Below are 19,693 nucleotides of genomic sequence, written 5' to 3'. Positions count from 1 at the left end.
GCCCCTAATAAATGAAACTGAAAAGTAGACACATTTTTTTTCTATTTCTTTTGCAGCTTTTTGACACTCAGTTTTCTGACATAAATCATCTCTTGTTTGGGAGCAACATCTTAATGTCTACATAACATCCCACAGTGTGATGAGCATCTTGGGACAGTTGGGAGTTGGGACTTGGGACACAGTTGCCCTGGGCCTTCTGTTCTCCTTATGAGGGCAGAAGAGGGGCCCCTGTGCCAGGGTCACCCCTGGTTCCCCGAGAACTCTCACCTCCAACAGCGGGTGTCAAGGCGGACCTGAGCCCTCAGGGTGAGAGTGAACTCACGTAATCCTCGAAGACCACTTCTCCCCTTCAGGCGATCCATCCCAGAGTCAGGGGATCCGGAGGGGTCCACACACAGGAACAAAGACCCAGCCACCTCAACCCTTGTCATCTCCACCATCTTCTTCACCCCAGAGCCCAAGGGAGAGCCCCACACGCCTGATCCCCTCCACCTTCATCTCCCTGTCAGCTGCCTTGACCCAGCAGGACTAATCTCCTCATGCCCTTTCCCGGTTTGTCTTAGTCATGACAAGCCCCACATAGTCTGGCCTCTCATCTGCGTTAGAGGCTCGGCACACCTCTCTCCTGTCTCCTCTCCCACTCCTCCTCAGCTCCTGAGCGTTTCCACAGCACCCCCTGGAGTTCTCAGACATTGACCAGCAAACTCTCCAAAGTCCTCCTTCAGGATGTTCCCTACCCCTCACAGCTCTGACGGAAACCTGGGTCTTCCCGAGGACACGGTCCCTCTGAAGTCCTCTGATACTGTTTCCTCGTCCACGGACCTCATATGCCTGTACCTGGGTGTGGGTGGGGTCCTTCTCCTTATGACTCCCTGCAGACCTTTCTCCCGCCCCCTTCCCTAACATCCTCCGGTCTGACATCAGGTCAGAGCCCCTACGCTGCTCGTTGTGGGCCCTCCCCATGGACACCCAGGCCGTTCCCCTCATTCCTCCTCTCTCACAGCTCCTGACTCACGATCACTGACTCCGACAATGCTAGCTCCTTGGTCTCGGGTGATTTCACCATGAGATGTGTAGGCTGAATAGTGGCCCTCAGTGTGGTCCATGGACAAATCCTTGAAACTGTGACACGTTCTATCTACACAACTCTGGGTTTTGCAGGGTAGGAGGTCTCAGTTCCGCAAAGGTGGCAATCTTACAAGGGGACACGATAAGGGTCCCATTGAACCATACGCTGTGACTGCCACCTGGGAAGCTTGGATTCCATGTGCCAAAGACCAGCAGGTGAGAGGAGGGGTCCTCTTTTCTCTAGGCAGGAGGGATTGAGTCTGGTCCTCAGGAGAGACAGAGTTGTTGCTACATAACTGGTGCAGGAGGACTCCACGGGGAACTCAGGTGAGAGACCTGGGTGCTCGCTGCTGCTCCCTTGTCCCAATGAAACTATGAATGTTAGGTGCGGTGACCCAGTCTGAGAAGGGTTTGATTTCCAAGTGTTCAGACGCCTCAGGTAGGAAGGTTTAGGACACAGCCCCCAGGTGAGGCACAAGGGCCCCTGCTCCTGTGCACTGAGATTCAAGGCAGCATTTATGCAGAGACCCTGCTTCCCACGGGCTGTTCCCAGACAATGACACGTCGCAACAGTGACCCTAAGGGAGGCTCATTTCCGGGAGACACAGGGCTCTTCCTAAGGCCATCTGTGGCTCAGGGATGTTTCTATGGCCTTGCTCAACTTCACTTCCATTGCCTAGGGGTCTAGGATAGTCCAGTGAACCTCTCCTGTCCCCCTCTAGGGGTCAGATTGCATCTTAGTCCTGCGGGCTCTCCCAGTGTTTTCTGCCTGCCTGGAAAATCCCATGAACGAAGGAGCCTGGTAGGCTGCAGTCCCTGGGGTCGCGAAGAGTCAGACACAACTGAGCTACTTCACTTTCACTTTTCACTTTAATGCACTGGAGAAGGAAATGGCAACCCACTCCAGTGTTCTTGCCTGGAGAATCCCAGGGATGGCGGAGCCTGGTGGGCTGCCGTCTATGGGCTCACACAGAGTCGGATGCGACTAAAGTGACTTAGCAGGAGCACATTCTCTGACAAGTGTTTCCCCTAATAAAACACTGGCGAGTTCAATCTCAACTTGGCAACTGCTTCTTGGAGGACAGGGACTAACAAGATCATTTTCATTTGTGCACCAATAACTGATTGCTTATTTCAGCCTATAAAACCTTTCTCTTTATCCAGCTTCCCCGACCAACATCTGCTTCATTTCGCTTGTCTTTTTAATATCTGAGTTATATTTGTTGCTTTAAGACACTAAGTTTTAGGATAATTTTCTGTTCAATAAAGCTAAGTAATAAAGCTCTCTTAAGTCTTTATTATTCTATGGATATTGTCTAAATCTCTTTCCTTGCGTTTTAAAAATGCTATCTATATATATCTAATTGCTCTCCTCTTGTTCTCTCTTTTACTAATTTGGACTTTTCTCTTTCTTCTCCCCCTTCTCAGCTTTCTTCTTCCTTTCTTTCTTTTTAATTTGAGGACTCCAAATATATAAATTAATGCTATATGGTTGTGCTAAAAGGAAGCATTCTCAGGAGCCATATGCTGAAAGTGTGATGCCATGTATATACACATTCCTTTTCTTCTTTTTTTAAAAAAATTATTTATTGGTTGTGCTGGGTCTTTGTTGCTGCACAGGCTTTTCTCTAGTGCAGTCATTGGGGGCGATTCTCTAATTGTGGTGCACAGGTTTCTCATCTCGATGGCTTCTCTTGCTGTGGGGCACAGGCCCTAGGGCGCTCAGGCTTCAGTAGTTGTGGCACGTGGGCTCAGTAGTTGCGGTTCCTGGGCTCTGGAGAACAGGCTCAACAGTTGTGGTGCACGGGCTTAGTTGCTCCACATGTGCGATCTTCCCAGACCAGGGATTAAACCCCTGTCTCCTGCAAGAGGATTCTTTACCACTGAACCACCCGGGGAGCGCCGACACATTCTTTTTCAATTAACACCACATGCAATTCAACTCTACTTCAATAAAAATAAAATTTAAAAGTACAATGCCAGATATACGGAATAAAACTAGAAGAAATGAAGTTTTTGTTAGAGTCAGAAAAATATGCCAGGGTGATCTGCACCGCAAGTGAGTTTCAACACAGGAGGTGGGTTTTACCTCTTGCTTTCTGTCTTTCTGCTGAAAACAGCTTCCTCTGGAACAACCACACAAACAACATGAACACTTACACAGCCCTAGTGAAAATTTAAATTGATAGTAGAACTTTGGAAATCAAATTAGCCTTACCTAGAATTGTTATAGTACATATATCATATAACCCAACTCCTGATCATTCACTCTGGGAGGCTGCTTGCTTATGTGTCCCAGGAGACATGGACACTAATGTTTATGACAAAAATTGAAACACCATATGTTCATCCAAAGGAAAATAACTGGTACAATCACAAACTGTAAAGCTTTTCCAGCAGTAAAATGAGTGAATCTTTCTATCAGTTATCAGATCACTCACCTACCCATAACACTGAGTCACAGAAGAATATAAGCTGTATGTGTTCACTGAACAGGAAGGTCAAAAACAGGCCAAACTAAATAACATTCATCTGGTTTGGGGGTATATGCACTTACTGTCAAATCATTAGAGAAACTCAAAGGAACAGTAAACACAAATTTCAGGATAGAGGTTATATATGGGAGATGGGATTGAGAAGTGGCTCACGGTAGCTTCTTAGTCTCTGATTCTTCTTCTTTTTTCTTTTTTTTTGGCTGCACTGCAGGGCATGCAGGATCTTAGTGCCCCAACTAGGGATCGCACCCGTAGTTGCTGTGGTGGAAGCATGGAGTTTTAACCACTGAACCATCAGCCAAGTCTCCTTAGCTTCACATCTTATCTCAGAGGTGGGTCCCGAGGAGTATCAGAACTCCTTAAACTGATATTTTTGAAACTGGAGTTTGTGAACCATTCCAGATTAATTTTTTTTTCAATGAAAGGGAAAATTACATACCAAAGTTTATTCCAAGGATCCTTAGTAAGACCTACTCACAGTAGAACTAACCCATAGCCAAATGTTGTGAACCGTATTTGAGAGAGAGGATCCAGGATGCCATAGAAATATCTTTGTCTAGGTCTCTTTTGTTCACTGGCATCTCTGTCAGTTTTCTGCTACACTATGTTTAATCTGATGCTTAAGGTCTTGTGATGGCTTAGACACATCACTTACATTAACTTCACATTCACCTGGCTTCAATACATTTATGGAACCAAAAAGTGCATTTTTCTCAGTGTAAATTAAGCTGGTAAAATATAAAGGAATACCATCTTTGATAATATTACCTGATGGGATTTCATTTTAACTAGAAAAATAATCTCATGGGAGAGAGATGGGAGGAAAGTTTAGGAGGGTGGGACATGGGTGTACCTATGGCTAATTCTTGTTGATGTATGACAAAAAAAAACTCCACAAAATACTGTAAAGCAATTATTCTTCAATTGAAAGGAAAGAAAAATAAGAATCTCTTACTTTAGTCTCCCTCCCCACTCCAAGCTTAGTATCATGACAACAGTTTTGATGTGACTCATTAGACAGGAATGGCTAATTTTGATCTAGGAACAAAGTTTTACCTAGATCAGAATTGTCCCTTGGACTGCAAGGAGATACAACCAGTCCATCCTAAAGGAGATCAGTCCTGGGTGTTCACTGGAAGGACTGATGTTGAAGCTGAAACTCCAATACTTTGGCAACCTCATGCAAAGAGCTGACTCATTTGAAAATATCCTGATGCTGGGAAAGATTGAGGGCAGGAGGAAAAGGGGACGACAGAGGATGAGATAGTTGGATGGCATCACAGACTCGATGGACATGGGTTTGGGTAGACTCTGGGAGTTGGTGATGGACAGGGAGGCCTGGCGTGCTGTGGTTCATGGGGTCACAAAGAGTCGGACATGACTGAATGGCTGAACTGAACTGAACTCGATTGTCCATAGCTACATAATCATTTGCATATAGCTACTATATGTTTTCAGTGTATAGAATTTGCAGGGAAATCTTAGAGACCTTAGCATATCTCACTTCCCTGTCTCAAACTTTTATTAGTGGTAATAGTGTTGGTCACTCAGTTGTGTCTGATTCTTTTTGATTTCACGGACTGTAATCCACCAGGCTCCTCTGTCCATGGGGTTCTTCAGTCAAGAATACTGGAGTGCATTGCCATTCCCTTCTCCAGAGAACTTCCCAACCCAGGATTTGAACCCTGGTCTCCTGCATTGCAGGCCGATTCTTTATTGTTTGAGCTACAGGGAAGACCTGCAAACTTTTATTATTATGTTCCAAAAAGAAGTTTGAAGCACTCAAGAATAATTGACTAACGGAAGCATTTGATTTTTAAAATTCTGAAAGAACATTTAATTTTGATTTTAACTTGTGGGTAAATTCTCTTCTATTCCTCCCTTCCAGAAGTGGAGCTTCATTTTCTGCTCTTGGGTTTGGGTTCGACTTAGTGATTCACTTAAAATTTTTTATTTGTTTGGCTGCACCAGGTCTCAGTTGCAGCATGTGGGATCTAGTTTCCTGACCAAGGTTCCAACCTGGGTGCCTTGCATTAGGAGCATGGAGTCTTTGCCACTGGACAACCAGGGAAGTCCCAATGATTCTCTTGTAACTGAGAGGGCAAGCTGAGGAAATGGTGTGTGACTCTGGGCCTATGACATCAAACACAATGCAACTTCCATCGTGGCTGCCCTCCCTCAGATCACTTGCTCTGGGGGAAGATAGCTACCTAGTCATTAGCTGCTTTAAGGAAAGTTGGTATGGCTCGGAACTGAGGCCTCCCAGGACCATCCAGGAGGGAAATGGGGCCTCTTCCAACAGCCATATGGGTGACCATGTTTAATGTGAATTTCTTGCCCCAGTTAAGCCTTTGGACGATGCAGCCTTGGCTGACAGCTTCATCGCAACTAACCAGAGGCCCTAACCAGAATTCAAGTAAACCTCTCCTGCAATTCTGATTCTGGAAAACTGTGGAACATAATAATTATTTGTTTTTTAGAATTCTCACTTTTACAGCTATACACAGTTATTACAGCATCCAAAGAAAATAATGGATTATTGCTGGAGTCCAGCTCCAGCAGCCAGGGATTCAACCTGAAGGGGTGAGCAGTGTCTGGAGAAACTGAGGCAACCTCTCAGTTTTCTTGGACTGCTTGTTTATTTCAAGCTTATGATTCTCTTTTGTACTTTTACAAAAGCATTAGGTCAGAGGTTTGATATTTTTAGTTCCCATTGACCCAGATTTATTGTGGAGCCCTAAATAGGAAACCTTGAAAAAAGAAGGGCTAGCTTTGCGGTTTAGAGCTAAGATGGCGTCTGGCGGTAGAGATACGGGCACCGCCTAAATTGGTTGTCAAAACTTTTGATTGGCTCTCTTGATTTCCCTGCACATTGACAGAGCGAGATAGACTCCTGTTACAATGAAGGCGCCTGACGACTTGACCTTTAACGTGACTGGTGCAACTATGGCATATTACGATTTGACCTTTAACGTGATTGGTGAAAGTCCCTCACCACCCCCCCCACCCCCCCCCCACCCCCCCGCTTTGCTTGCCTGTATAAACCAAGAGTTTGTGGCAATAAAGCAGACCCCTTGTGGTGTCGGATTGTCTCTCGCTTGTGGAGGGGCTGGATTGGCAGAAAGGAGGCTCACCTTTCTTCGGGACCCCTCAGCTTTGCTGAGGGAAGTTCCACTGCCTCTCTCTTTCTGCGGAGCGCCTCCCGCAATTTATTTTTCTCGAAAAATCATTGTTGCACCTCAAAAGGAGTTCCTTCCTCAGTGATTCTCTTATCTACTTTTTCTTCTGTGTCCTTGTGAATACACTGTAACTCATGCTAATATCTGGGCTGCATACTACATTCCTCAGTTTAATTCTTATCTTTCTAAGTCCTGTTTGCCCCTAGTATCCTAAGCTCGCTATTTCTAAGAAAGGGCTTCTAGCTATAAATATCTCTAAAGTCCCTAATCTCTATAAGCTATAGTAGAATATGCTGACATTACAGCATCCCTTAAATCCTTAGCTTCTAACTATTTTAATTATTCCTAAGCCCTAAATTCAGCAAACTCCTTTGCCGCAAACACTTTCCTCACAAATAGGCTTCAGATAGCAATCCCTCCCATGGCCTCAAGCTGTAGCCTCTGTGCTCACCCTGGAATACTCTTTTGTAAAAGTCCTTGAACATTGTCGATGATTAACTTTATAAATTATTTTTTGAGCACAGCTGCAGAAGGCTTTCTGCCTTCTCATGCTCCTCTCAAAAACAATAAGCACCTTAATATTCTCTTCAGTCCGCTCAGCCGAGGAAAGGAAAAAACAAGTCAGAATCACAAACCTAACTCCTTCATTCCGGGTCCATGCCTACGGAACAAAGGGAGGAGGTTTAGGGCTGTGCCTCCATTTTGTCAGTAATGCCTAACGCGGCTCCCAACAGATTATTGCATTTTATTTTTGATCTGTTGTAAATTAATAGGATGTTAAACATAGGGCTTCCCTGGGGTATCAGATGGTAGAGAATTTGCCTGCAATTCAGGAGACCTGGGTTCGATCCCTGGGTCAGGAAGATCCCCTGGAGAAGGAAATGGCAACCCACTCCAGTATTCTTGCTTGGAGAATTTCATGGACAGAGGAGACTGGTGGGCTATAATCTGTGGGGTCACAAAGAGTTGGACACAACTGAGCGACTAACACTTTTATTAAACATACCATTTAGTTTTAAGATTTAAGAAGAATCCCCATGGTTAAATGGACAGAAAGCATACTATTACTATTTACAAAATTTTATTTATTTGAATTTCCATTACCAACTGTAACCCAATTAAACCCAAAGGAAGAACAAGGCTATATTAGGCAGATTCTAAAACAGCCAGCGATAACCAGAAAGGAAGAACAAAGCTATATTAGGCAGATTCTAAGACAGCCAGCGATAACCAGCTGCTGGTTATTCACCTTCTCCCACTAATGTTAGGTAAAAGACGACCAGGTACACCAAAAAATGGTTAACGGGCTTTAATGGCGAAGCGCTCCCGGCCGGGGTTCCTGGACCCGAACGGGGCAGGTCCAGGAAATCCGCGTGCCCCGACCGCATTGGAAGTTTATTTATATATGCACCTTGCGAGGGATGGCTGGGCTAGCGGATGGAGGTTTGGATAGGCTGCTGGTTCCTGGAGTCGCGAGCTGATAGGTTTCTCTATGCGGCTGGAGTGGGGCGGCTTTGGCTGGCGGAGTGTGCTGTCATTGGTCCCTGGCATCTGGGAGGCTCCCTCCGTTAGGGACTGAGGAGGGGGCGGCTCGTCATGGCAACCGGCGAAGTGTGCTGTCATTGGTCCCTGGGATCTGGGCGGATCCTCCCTTACGGACTTTTTCGCCAGCGGGAGGGAGAGGAGGGGCGGCCCATCATAGCCCCCGGGGTCCGACCTTACAACTAATGCAAGTGGCACTGTGAAGGGATTTTTCGTATGTCATTAAGGTTCATATCAGTTGAGTTTTCAACAGGGGATGATTATGGGTAATCCAGACCTAATCAACTGAACTCTTACCCAGACTAGGTTATTACTGAACAAAGAGTGAAAGGGATTCAGTGTGAGGGAGGGCTTGAAATGGAGGGGCCCGCATAGCAAGGCATGCTGGTGGCCAGAGGTGCTGAAAGCAGCATTTTACCGACCTCAAGAAAGGAAATGGGGACCTCAGTGCTACGACTATAAGAAGTAAAATTCTGCAAAGAGTTCTGCATGAGCTTGGAGGAGGACCTTAAGCTCTAGTTGCAAACACAACTTCATGAAATGCTGAACAGAGACCCTTTCCATACCGCACCTGGACTTCTGATCCACAGAACTGTGAGCATTGAAATGGCTCTCGTTAGAGCCCACTACATTTGGGGTAACATTTTATGCAGCAATAGAAAACTAATGCACAGGCTCAATTGTGCAACATATAAAACATTTTCTCCACTGGAATGAATTTATGAACTCTCACATATACTAGTTGAACAACATAAAATCTTTCCTAATTTTTCTACTGTAAAAAATTTTCTGATTTGTATATGATGCCATCAGACTTTAATACAATCCAGTTTGTTTATTTCATTTGTTCAACAATGATTAATCTAGTGCTCACTATGTATCAAACATAGCTTTACATGCTGGAGGTACAGATTAACCAAAACAGCTTTAACACAAAGCCCCTGTGCTCATGTGCCTTACATTCTAGAAGCTTTCCAAGAGTGAGATGGAGCCACTGGAATATTAAAAAATGTCTGAAATGACACTCCTGACCACTGTGGGGGGAACAGTCCATGGGTGGCAGGTGAGGCGGTGGCTCTTGTGCCACAACTCAGGGATGAGAAGTTGGTGGTGACTAAGGGGAGAAGAGGGCCTGAGGGATGAGAGAGACAGAGAGAAGGGCTAGAGAAGCAAGAGGTGTGGAGAAGAAGCAGATGTAAAGCATTCTAAAGCAGTGACACTCTCAGGGTGAAATATGATGTTACATTGATTTGCTTAACAGGTATTCTTTGCATCTTGTATTTGCTCTGTTCTGTGAGGCAGCCTAAAAACCAAATGTCTCCTTATGTCAATCAGGTTAAAGAAAATAATACCAAGTGCCCAATAAAATGTGCACATCACTTAGGTGTGGATCACAAACATAGATGACGCAGGAGTGTTCGTGAAGGGCACTTTGATTGCACTGAACACTTGCAACTTTGAGAGGATTAAAGTTTGTACACTCTGGTTGAAATATAATGTGTTAATAATATTTCTTATTTTCTGTATTCTTGATGCTCTGCCATTTGTGGTCTAGATAACTGGGGAGAGACTTGTGCTCTAGAGCTGACCAATTCTTAGAGACAGCAAAGGGCTTGCCCAGGAGCAGCCTTTTCTTTGCAAACGAGACAATCCAGAGTCCATATCTGGAACCACCTCTTCTATAGCAGAGCCTGGCGGGCTACAGTCTATGGGGTCGCAAAGAGTTGGACATGACTGAGCGCGAACACACATATATACACACTTCTATCAGGTCTTACATTCCAGGAAGCAATATTCCTCTGCTCTCATTATCCAGGGCTAGGTACCAGGCACCTAGAGACAGGCCCTGTCTCCCAGAACCTGCCAATGACCTTATTCAAACCAGCCAATCCTAAGATGTTTCTCCAGCCCTCCTTTGCTTTCCCTCAGCCCTGAGGAAAACGCCATGAAAGTTCTGAGCCATGCTTGCTCCCTCTTCTTCACCTTCTGGTCAACCTTGGTGCTTCCTCCTGTGGCCCTCTGTGGTATGCCATGCCCCCTCCTCTCTGAAAGTGTAATTAGTAAAAAATCTTCTTGCCGGCGACGGAATGAAACACCAACACTGCAGAGTGGTTTAAATCTTTATATTTTAACCCTTGCTTCTTACAGCTGCTTTATTTTATATCCCTTGCACAACAACCTACAGGGCAAGCTGCCAAGCACTATGATTCAGAGACTATACAGTGCGCAGGCGCAGGGCGAGATAACCTTTACCTTGACTTACTTACTGCAGCCAAGACTTTGTTTTGGGGAACTTCCTTATCAACTTAGAATCCGTTTTGTCCCAGGGTCTGTTCCTTTTGAGGAATCAGAGAAACATCCTTGTGTGCAAGAAATGTTCTTTTCCCATGGGAACAAACAGGATTCTTAGCTGAACATCTCGTTTGCAAGAATGTTCAGCCCTGGTTGAGAGTCTCGTTTGCAAGCACTTCTCAACCTTCTTTAAACCTAGTTCCCTACACTGGGCAGAACATCTCGTTTGCAAGAATGTTCAGCCCTGGTTGAGAGTCTCGTTTGCAAGCACGTCTCAACCTTCTTTATACCTTGTTCCCTACGTCTTCTTTCAATGGTTTAGCCTCTCCTGTCATCACCTAGTCACTGTGGTAAATTATTGCGTAGGCACAGGCCTTCTGCAGGAAGAAACTGCGCTTCTATGTGCTTTTCTGTACTAACCGTATGCTGAGACTCTGACAGGAAAACCCGGGGCTACGGAATAAAGGTAATTTTAAAGTATCAAAGCCCGGAGCCACAGTTTGGGAAAGTGAAGTTATGAACTTTGGTTATTGCAGAGGTGTTTAGACACCTTCACACGGGAAGGGTAAAATCATTACTTTTACAGATTAGACGCTCAATCATTCAGGGGACATCAGGATTATGGTTAACAAGCAAACAGGAAGCTGGCCTCTATAGGAATCTCTACATACACAACTGCCCCCAGTTTAATGAGCATACCACTGTTTCTTCACCAGCTTTCCTAAGACCAGGTTGCTCTCTGGCACCCTATTCCTTGGAAGTTTGTTTTTCCTAGGAGAGTGCCTGAGGGATGAGTGAAAAGGGGTGCAAGTCAGGGAGAGGTAACTGGGGAAGGGAAGACAAAGGGGCTGAGCCCAGCCTGGGGATTTCTCCTTGGTTTTCTCAAAGAGTGCCAGCGCCAGGGAGACTGTCTGACAAAGGGCTCTTGGTGCAGCCTCGAGGAGAGGGGCGGGGCACAAAGTCCCAGGTGCCCTGGGTGTGGCGCTCAAGGTCTCAGGTTCTAGGGGCGGGGGTTGGCGTCTGGGACATGGAAGCTAAGCACTGAGGATTCCCCATCTCCCTCCCCGCAGTTTCACTTCTCTCTCAAGCTGTGTCGGGTCCTTCTTCCTGGACACCTATGATGCTGCTCCAGGTCTCGGTCTATTGGCTTCTAGGTAAGCCAATCAGCGCCACCGCGGTTCCCTGTTATGAAGTTCTCAGACCAGTTCGAACTCACATTCGCCCCAAATCCCAAGCATGCGGGTCACCGAGCCGCGAACCCTCCTCCTGCTGCTCTCGGGGTCCCTGGCCCTGACCGAGACCTGGGCGGGTGAGTGCGGGGTCCAGACGAAATAGCCTCTGCAGGAGAAGCCAGGGGACCGCCTGTCTGGGGCGAAGGACAGCCGGGGAAGACGCGTTTCTATGGCCCCGAGACCAGACCCACTACCTCGTCCCCATCCCGTCCTGACCCTCCCCTGTCCCTTCCGAGCCTCCAGCCCTCTCCTTTCACCACTCGAGTCTCCCACCGGCCCTCTTCCGTCTCGCACGCCCCCTCGTCCCCTTATCCCCTACAGGTCACATTCACCTCGGACATGGGGACCCGCGCCCGAAGGAGCGTCGGCCCGGGTGGCAGCCCCTCCCGGTCCCAGGGGTCCACTCCTTGAGGTACTTCCATATTTTGGTATCGCGTCCTGGCCTCGGGAGGGACCTTTATCAGTCTGTCGGTTACTTGGACGACACTCAGTTCGTAAGATACAACAGCGAAACCGCGAATCCGAGGGTGGAGCCGCGGGCGCCGTGGATGGAGCAGGAGGGGCCGGAGTACTGGGACAGGCAAACCAACATAGCCAGAGAACATTCGCAGGCTTCGCGGGCGAACCTGCAGGTCATCGTTGGCAACCACAACCACAGCGAGTTGGGTGAGTCTCGAGCCCTGCATTCTCCTGCGATGAGCCGGGGTCCCCCTGAGTTCCCTGGTCCGAGGTTTCGCCCCGAGGTCAGGAGATCCTCCGACCTCTCTTCGGTCTGGGAAGAGCCCACTAGGAACTAGGATTCGCAGGGATTGCGTTTTCAATTTAGGAGAAAAACGGGCTCTGAGCAATCACCGCCCGGGAGTCTGGAGCCGGAGGGAAGCTAAATTGAGCGCTGGGCGGGGCTAAGTGGGCGGTGCTAACCGCGGGGGCGGGGCAGAATCGCACAGCTTCCTTTGGCTGGCTGGCTGCGATGTCGGGCCGGACGGCCGCATCATCCGAGGGTACGAGCACTTTGCCTACGACGGCGCGGATTACATCACGCTGAACGAGGACATGCGCTCCTGGTCCGCGGCGGGCACGGTGGCTGAGATCATCCGGCGCAAGTGGGAGGTGGAGGGAGCAGCGGAACGGTACCGGGCATACTTGGAGACCGAGTGCGTGGACTGGCTCCGCAAATACCTGGAGAAGGGGAAGGAGACACTGCTGCGCGCGGGTACCAGGGGCCCCGGGCCGTCCCAGATCTCACCTCAGGCTGGGGCTGTACCTCCAACTAGCCCAACCTTAAGGGGAGAAGCATAGGCTTGACACTAGAATTCCTCCCCCTCCCCCCCAGATCCTTAGAGTAAGGCTTACAGATTCTTACTCAGTGTCTGAAATGACACTCCTGACCACTGTGGAGAGAATAGTCTATGGGTGGCAGGTGAGGTGGTGGTTCTTGTGCGACAGTTCAGGGACGAGAAGTTGGTGGAGACTAAGGGGGAAGAGGGATGTAAGAAACAGAGAGAAGGGCTAGAGAAGCAAGAGGTGTGGAAAAGAAGATGTAAAGAATTCTAAAGCAGTGACACTCTCAGGTTTAAATACGTTGTTACATTCATTTACTTAACAGGTATTCTTTGCATCTTGTTTTCGCTGTGTTCTGTGAGGCTGCTTAAAAACCCAATGTCCTTTTCAGGACAATTCAAGGATTATGTCTCTCTGGATGTGGAGGTCTCTGAAATAATTTATTAGCAGATTTCTTTGACTTTGGCCTAAGTCTTAGTGCTTTACTCTCTCACCTTTTTCTCTGCCCCATGACTTCTTCACTGGCCACATGACTCCAGATTTTTTGAGTCAGCTCGGTCTCACCTAGGTCAGGACCAGATGTCTGTATTGTCTCACTCAGAGACCTGGAGCCTCCTACCCTGGACTGTCTTATCCTGTTTCTAGAACTTCTCAAAGCATAAGAAGTTTTCCCATATCCTGGGGTCATGTCTTTTGCACTCTCACCTCTCACACCATTTATTCCCTCCATTCTCAGAATGGTCACAGAAGTGCCCCCCTCATGTGGGCTGTTAGAGTTAATACAAAGTTCCTAAATTTTCTCACCTTTCTCCTCAGTTCCTCCGAAGACCCATGTGACCCGACATCCCATCTCTGACCATGAGGTCACCCTGAGGTGCTGGGCCCTGGGCTTCTACCGGGCGGAGATCTCACTGACCTGGCAGCGTGATGGGGAGGACCAGACCCAGGACATGGAGCTTGTGGAGACCAGGCCTTCAGGGGATGGAACCTTCCAGAAGTGGGCGGCCCTGGTTGTGCTTTCTGGAGAGGAGCAGAGATACACATGCCATGTGCAGCATGAGGGGCTTCAAGAGCCCCTCACCCTGAGATGGGGTAAGGAGGGGGTCGGAATGGAGCTTCCTCTCAGAGAAAGCAGGAGCCCTCCAGGACTCAGTTCTGCAAGGTCAGGGCTCAAGCCTGAGGTCAGGGCTCTTCCCTCTCCTCCACAGAACCTCCTCAGACCCCCTTCCTCACCATGGGCATCATTGTTGGCCTGGTTCTCCTCGTGTTGGCAGTGGTGGCTGGAGCTGTGCTCTGGAGGAAGAAACGCTCAGGTAGGGAGAGGAGTGAAATCTGAGTTTTCTTGTGCCCCCAGGGGGTTTCAAGACAGAAAATGTCCAGTCTCTTGCCTCAGTGCTGGGAGACACCATCTACATACATGTGCTTACCCAGTCTGAGGTCCTGTTTCTAACACTCCTTTTTGAAAATAACTGTATTTATTTACTTATGGCTGCGTTGGGTCTTTGTTACCGCGCAGGCTTCTCTCTAGCTGCAGTGAGCCGGGAGCCGTGTGCGGGCCTCTCACTGCACGGCTTCTTCTGTTGTGGCGCTCTGGCTCGAGGGCGTGTGGGTTCAGTAGTTGCAGCTCCCAGGTTCCAGAGCACAGGCTCAAGAGTTGTGGCTCAGACTCGGTTGCTTCACAGCACATGGAATCTTCCTGGACCAGGGATCGAATCTGTGTCTCTTGCATCAGCAAGGCGAATTTTTTATCACTGAGCCACCAGGGAAGCCCTCTAACACTCTTTGGAAAGGCATGTGTGTAAAAGAGGATTACATTCTCACTTTGATGATTCCCCTAATGGGGATCTGATTTCTAGCAGCTAAGTATAGACATCTGGAAAGGGGATTGGTACAGTTCCCATAAACCCTCTTTCCTCATGTTTCTCAATCCTGCCCTGGATCTGCATTCACGGTTCTGGAAACTTCCCTGGGATTCAGGACTAAGGGATTCCTATAGAACCTCATGGCGCTGCCTCCCCCCAGGCCTCTCACATGATGTCTTTTACCCACAGATGGAGATGGATCGAGCTATGCTCAGACTGCAAGTAAGTATGGACAGGTGTGTGTATGGGTGAACCCTGAGACCCTTGAGATAGTGTAGATGGGAGCCCCCGGGGGGTTCACCCACCCTGTATTGTCTCCTTTAGTCTTAACTCCTGTGGGCTCTGACCAAGTTCTGTTCTATCCCAGGAGAAGACAGTATCTGAGACCCTAATGTATCTCTCATGACTCCTAAAGGTGAGACTCTGGAGGGCCTGAAGTGGGAGAGGTGTTGGGTTATGGGGATGTCTGGATCTGAACATTTTGAGTAGTGGAAATTTGTTCAGAATGTCCCCACCTATGATGACTGACCTGAATTTATTCTTGATTATTTTCTTCTATAGTGTGAAACTGATGGCTTGTGTGGAACTGAGTGAAGAAAGTTGTGTTCACGCCCTCGCTCTATGACTTCAGAACCTAGACTTCTCTTTTCGTAGAGGTGTCTGAATGTGTCTGTATTCCTATAGTGTAATGTGAGAAAGTGGGGAGGCTGACCCACCCCTGCCCACAATGGCCTCCATTTCTTCCCCCCACCATTGCGTAATGGGATCATAGGTGTTTGTGTATCATCGTATTGTTTATTTACATATGTGCAGTTCTTTGTTGTATATAAGTGCTACCTCAATAAACCTGTGTAAAAAATATCATTTTGAAAAACATATTTTGAAAGTGGCTGAGTGGTTCCTAATTGAGCCATTGCCTTTTGAGATCATATGTTAGATTGACAAAGTCCTTGTAATTTTTATGTATTTTATTTTTAAAGTAAATGATTCACTCTACTTTCTGGTCAGATATAATGTTAACTTTGAACTGCCTTGTGGTCCAGTGGTTAAGACTCTGTGCTTCCACTGCAGGGGGCATGGGTTCCATCCCTGGTTGGGGAAGTTCCACATGCTGCGGTATGCCCCCAGCCCTGCAAAAAAAAAAAAAAAAGAAAAAGAAAAAGATATAATGTTAGCTTGAAATCTTAGTTTGAGTAGTTCAACTTTCAGCTAATTATGGGCAATTCTATCTGACAGAAGCTGTGTGTGTACAGTGAAGCTTAGAGAATATCAACAAAAAGTGAATGCCAGTCTTCAGTTCTTAAATTACAAACAAAAAGGAAAGTCTATAAATCACAAATCTTGCTGTTCTTTTATGCTAAATCAGCTCAGAAAAATTGACACCTGGGTGTGGTTTCCGTGTGTGTATGGTTTTGCCTCCTCTTTATTAATAGCAGGAAGCACAATTAGTGGATTGTATAAGCGTATGTTTAGTTTTGTAAGAAACCGTGAAACTCTCTTCCAAAGTGACTGTATCATTTTGCATTCCCATCAGCAATGAATGAGATTTCTTTATTCTCCGTATTTTATTCGCATTTGGTGTTTCCACATCTGCTTTTTGGCTGTCCAAATAGGTATGTTGCAGTACTCTTCTGTTCTTTTAATTTGCACTTTGCTGATGACAGTGTGGTGTGGAGCATCTTTTCATGTCCTGTTCTGCCATCCATATGTCTTCTTTCATAAAGTATCAGTTAAGGTCATTGGCCCATTTTTTAACCAAGTTTTTTCTTATTGTTGAACTTTAAGTTCTTTGTATATTTTGGATAACAGTGCTTTGTCAGTTATGTATTTTGTAGGTTTTTTCTCCTAGCCTATGGCTTGTCTTTTCATTCTCTTAAGCATTGCTAGATTTAATATTTAAATGTATAATTTTAAAAATATAGTAGTACAGCAAAACTGTTTATAAAATACCTGTTCGATAGAAAACTGTACTTAGAAAGTTTTCTAACTTTATACCAAACCTGTAATTGGAAAAGTACATTTATTTCATATATGAATAAAAACTTGATAACATTTTTCTATACTCATAGAGAACAGTGATAAATGTGCTCTTCATATAATTCAGATATTTGATTAGTTTCCCAGTATAAGAAAATGTTACCCCTGAAGTAAGTTTCAATAACATTATTTTTGTTGAAATAGGGTTTGTTCCAAAGGTAGTAATAACAACAAAGCTGAGAATTCCCTGGCTATCCAGCGGTTAGCTATTCGAGCTCTCACTGCTGAGGGCCTGGGTTCAATCCCTGGTTGGGGAATTAAAATCCAACAAGCCACCTAGGGTGGCCAAATAACAACAGCAAAGCTATTTTTTTTTTTTTTTGAGAGTAATACAGAGTTTATTGAATTAGATTTTTCTAGTTACAACTGAGATCACATTTACATACTATTTTGCTAGTCTACATGGATACATTATTTCTAACTCACAACAATTGTTTTTAAACAACAGCGGAGAAGGCAATGGCACCCCACTCCAGTACTCTTGCCTGGAAAATCCCATGGATGGAGGAGCCTGGTAGGCTGCAGTCGATGGGATTGCTAAGAGTCGGACACAACTGAGCGACTTCACTTTTACTTTTCACTTTCATGCATTGGAGAAGGAAATGGCACCCCACTCCAGTGTTCTTGCCTGGAGAATCCCAGGGACGGGGGAGCCTGGTGGGCTCCTGTCTATGGGGTCGCACAGAGTCGGACACGACTGAAGCGACTTAGCAGCAGCAGCAGCATACATTATACTCCTTGGGCTTCCCGGGTGGCTCAGTAGTAAACAATCCACCTGCCGATGCAAGAGACACAGGAGACAGTTCAATGCCTGGTCAGGAAGGTCTCCTGGAGGAGGAAATGGCAACCCACTTCTTGCTGGGAAAATCCTATGGGCAGAGAAGCCTGGTGGGGTACAGTCCATGGGATCACAAAGAATTGGACACAACTGAGTGACTGAGCAGACACACACATAAAGCCAGCTTTGCTTAAAAAACCGCTAGTTTCAAAGATCAGTCTGATTTTGAAGATGAACCAAGACACATACCATATGATTCTAAAATCTATTCTAGCCATTTTGTAAGATAGCCACTGAGCTAGTTACTGGACTGTAGTATATATATTTTAAAGGACACTGATGAGGGGCACCATCTGGTATAATAATAACTTTTACCAGACAGCTGATTGCCTCCCTCTCCTGTCAAAAACCTCTGGCCAAGAGTGCTCCCCTGTGAAGACTGAAAGGACCCTGTGATACTTCGTCAGCAGTTCCCTTACAGCTTGGCAGTGACAGAAGCAGGCCCACATCTGCCTTTAATTCTACCACACTAAGCAACTCGCAAACAGTTCTGAGATTAGAACATTTACCGGCGTGCTTACACACTCACTGACATGGAGAGTCTGCTAGAACAGAGGAAAAGCCATAGGTGGGTAGGTAGGAAGGTGGACACAGGAAGAGATAAGCTCCTCTGTTCAACACCTGTGTATGTACCTGTGCTTTAACTAAATGAACTCAGGAGGCCAATAGCAATGGACTTGCTTGATTCACCTTCCAAATCAGAACAAGACTAAAAAGCTCAGGTGAGTTTTTTATGTGCATAGGTTCCGCCAGTGATGAGGCGCTTGTAAGTAGGCCCTCTACTTCTGCACAACAGGATGCAGGCACAGAGCCCGCCCAGTAGCTGCATAGATAACATGCCTCATGATTTCCTGTGGCTTCTTCACAGTTTCCAGTAGTGTCATACCCCTTGGCATAGAGGTCAGAGGGGTGGACCAGACTGCCATGGCAGCTGCTGGCGGTCTCCCTGCAATAGCTAAGAGGGACACTCTGATTTTTGGTTTCTTTGAACCAGTTTGTATTTTCCCAGTGAGAAGAGTTGTGAATGCAACAACAGGACAGCTGTCTCGGAACATAATATCCCAGCTAGCAGAACAGGGTTGGTTCCACCGTAGGTCTTCTATATTTTCCAAATGCTGCGATCAACCTCATTTTTCACCTTCGCTCTGTAAATGTATCCCCAAACCACTACAACAACTTCTGTTACCAAAACCTAAGAGTAGGATGACAAATGTGGCAGGTCTACAGCAGCTTTCCTGGAAGGTGGCAGAGCAGCCAATCAGCCCAGTAATGAAGAGCTGGGCTCCTACAGCTACGATCAGCACAGCAGGGAGGAGAGGGTCAGTTCAGCTCAGTTCAGTCGCTCAGTCGTGTCCAACTCTCTGCGACCCCATGAATCGCAGCACTCCAGGCCTCCCTGTCCATCACCAACTCCCGGAGTTCACTCAGACTCATGTCCATCAAGTCAGTGATGCCATCCAGCCATCTCATCCTCTGTCGTCCCCTTCTACTCCTGCCCCCAATCCCTCCCAGCATCAGAGTCTTTTCCAATGAGTCAACTCTTCGCATGAGGTGGCCAAAGTATTGGAGTTTCAGCTTTAGCATCATTCCTTCCAAAGAAATCCCAGGGCTGATCTCCTTCAGAATAGACTGGTTGGATCTCCTTGCAGTCCAAGGGACTCTCAAGAGTCTTCTCCAACAGCACAGCTCAAAAGCATCAATTCTTCAGTGCTCAGCCTTCTTCACAGTCCAACTCTCACATCCATACATGACCACAGGAAAAACCATAGCCTTGACTAGATGGACCTTAGTTGGCAAAGTAATGTCTCTGCTTTTGAATATGCTATCTAGGTTGGTCATAACTTTTCTTCCAAGGAGTAAGTGTCTT

General features: G+C 46.6%; 1 protein-coding gene and 1 pseudogene across 1 annotated transcript; one reads left to right on the top strand and one right to left on the bottom strand.

Moving 5' to 3' along the window:
• Positions 11,784 to 15,824, top strand: LOC102181347 (BOLA class I histocompatibility antigen, alpha chain BL3-7-like). The gene is made up of 8 exons (XM_018038885.1): positions 11,784 to 11,885; positions 12,130 to 12,474; positions 12,746 to 13,021; positions 13,906 to 14,181; positions 14,298 to 14,402; positions 15,141 to 15,173; positions 15,319 to 15,366; positions 15,513 to 15,824. Exons 1-7 carry the CDS (start codon positions 11,813 to 11,815, stop codon positions 15,333 to 15,335), a joined length of 1,125 nt encoding a protein of 374 aa, XP_017894374.1. The 5' UTR covers positions 11,784 to 11,812; the 3' UTR covers positions 15,336 to 15,366; positions 15,513 to 15,824.
• Positions 18,545 to 19,136, bottom strand: LOC102181639 (annotated as a pseudogene).

This window comes from Capra hircus, chromosome 23 (genome assembly GCF_001704415.2).
Source record: "Capra hircus breed San Clemente chromosome 23, ASM170441v1, whole genome shotgun sequence".
NCBI lineage: Eukaryota > Metazoa > Chordata > Mammalia > Artiodactyla > Bovidae > Capra > Capra hircus.
This window is presented reverse-complemented; position numbering and strand designations above follow the sequence as displayed.

What these genes read in the sequence shown, in the direction of transcription:
- LOC102181347 (XM_018038885.1), top strand. Translation starts at nt 11,813, where the DNA reads ATGCGGGTCACCGAGCCGCGAACCCTCCTCCTGCTGCTCTCGGGGTCC. An exon ending in CCACAACCACAGCGAGTTGG is followed by an intron (nt 12,475 to 12,745) that starts GTGAGTCTCGAG and finishes GGGGCGGGGCAG; the next exon opens with AATCGCACAGCTTCCTTTGG. An exon ending in GGAGACACTGCTGCGCGCGG is followed by an intron (nt 13,022 to 13,905) that starts GTACCAGGGGCC and finishes CTTTCTCCTCAG; the next exon opens with TTCCTCCGAAGACCCATGTG.